We start from the raw sequence: 1,968 nt of genomic DNA, 5'->3' as shown, positions 1-1,968 counted from the left end.
AGAGGATGAAACAAAAGACCACCCGCGGAGGGTGAGAAGGGAATTTTTTTATATTTACACACACACACGTGTGAGCGAGAGAGAGATAGTCAATTAGGATGTCAAAACAATAACAAGACGCAAGGGAGGAGTAATAGCAGTGTTTAGCAGAGACTAATGTACAAGGGTATCCTGATGGAAGCAAATATAAATCAACTGTACAACAAAGAGTTACAATCAGACAGCTACAGTTGTCTGATGATGGAGACACAGGAACAAGTGAAACTCTGTTTTCCACAGCTCTTCAACAGCTCCTGTAGGACACCGACACTGCACTGGTCTGAAGCTGTGCTGCTGAACACTGTGTTGTCCTTCATCTCTCTAATCACTGTAGTTCTCAACCTACTCGTCATCATTTCAGTCTCCCATTTCAGGCAGAGAATACCTTATGAATGCAGAATAAATTTGAAAAATGTGAACATGTACTTTCCCAAAATAACATACAATTTATTGTCTTCATTTTTATTGAATGTTATTGACTAACACTTCTCTGTCTTCTTTCAGGCAGCTCCATATACCCACTAACATCCTTCTTCTCTCTCTGGCTGTCTCAGACTTTTTTGTTGGCTTCCTGATAATACCAGTTGAAATGTTGAGAAGCACAACATGCTGGTTACTTGGAGATATAATATGTACTGTATATTATTATGTTGCTTGTGTTATTCTTTGTGCGTCAATTGGAATCATTGTTCTTATATCAGCTGACCGGTATGTGGCTATTTGTGACCCTCTTCATTATCCCACCAGAATCACTGTAGCAAGAGTAAAATACTGGGTTTGTCTTTGTTGGCTATTGTCTATTGTCTACAGCACTTTCTTTTTGAAAGATGAGTTGATTCAACCAGGTAGGAGTAATTCCTGTGTTGGAAAATGTGGACTTTCCATTAACTATATTACAGGAACTGTTGATCTAATTTTTAACTTCATATTACCAGTTACAATCATCATTGTTCTCTATATGAGAGTATTTGTTGTTGCTGTCTTTCAGGCTCGTGCCATGCGCTCTCAAATTACAGCTGTCACATTTCAGCTCTCAGTGAACCTAAAATCTAAAAAGTTTGAGTTGAAAGCAGCCAGGACTCTTGGTGTTCTTGTTATAGTATTTCTTATATGTTACTGCCCATATTACTGTTATTCTGTTGTTCAAGTTGATTTAACTAGTACATCCTATGCATCATTTTTGTTCTATCTCTATTTTTTTAACTCCTGTATAAACCCTGTAATTTATTCCCTGTTTTACCCCTGGTTCAGAAAAGCTTTAAAACTTATTGTTACTCTGCAGATCCTGCAACCTGACTCATGCGAAGCCAACATACTTTAGAAAGACTGATTGATATGAAACCTCTATTAAAATATAGTCCTATTTCTAAAGTTCAGTGGTTTAGAAAGAGTACAGATGTATTCCACTTTCAATTTATAAACAAATAATTTAGACCAAAACATGTTCAGGTCTGGAGCTTGCTTACTCTGTCGATAAAAAGTATTCAACCCCTAGGATGTTTTATGCTTTAATTGCTGTCATAACTCAGACACGGTCAATATAAATTGAGCTTCTTTACAAAAAAGATTTTCTAAAAAAAAACTCTGCAATGCCAAAGTAAAATTAGATTTCTACAGAGTAATACAATTTTTTTGTTTAAATGGAACATAAAAAGTGATTGCATAAATTCTCCCCTCTTTAAAACGAATTCCCTAATTCAACTCAGAGAACAGAGCTAATACTAGTGCAGCTACATGCAGGCTCCATGATGCCATCAACAGACCACAGAACGACAAACGGATTTACTTATTGTAGCTAGTGATTTCAGCCATGCATATCTGAAGACTGTGCTCCCCAGATTTCATAAAAATGTAGACATTAAAACAAGAAAGAGATAAGGTCTACACAAACATTTCTGGAGCTTAATAAGCCCATCCTCAAAATACTCA

At 36.4% G+C, this 1,968-nt stretch overlaps 1 protein-coding gene across 1 annotated transcript; it reads left to right on the top strand.

The window, feature by feature from the left end:
* The first annotated feature begins 237 nt into the window (after positions 1-237).
* Positions 238-1,360, top strand: LOC108251064 (trace amine-associated receptor 13c-like). Its single transcript, XM_017441233.1, has 2 exons — positions 238-413; positions 544-1,360. The coding sequence occupies exons 1-2, from the start codon at positions 238-240 to the stop codon at positions 1,358-1,360; spliced, it is 993 nt and encodes a 330-aa protein (XP_017296722.1).
* The last annotated feature ends 608 nt before the right edge of the window (positions 1,361-1,968 follow it).

Source organism: Kryptolebias marmoratus, linkage group LG6 (genome assembly GCF_001649575.2).
Source record: "Kryptolebias marmoratus isolate JLee-2015 linkage group LG6, ASM164957v2, whole genome shotgun sequence".
NCBI classification, from domain to species: Eukaryota; Metazoa; Chordata; class Actinopteri; order Cyprinodontiformes; family Rivulidae; genus Kryptolebias; species Kryptolebias marmoratus.
The sequence above is the reverse complement of the archived record's forward strand: the minus strand, read 5'-3'. Positions and strand labels throughout refer to the sequence as shown.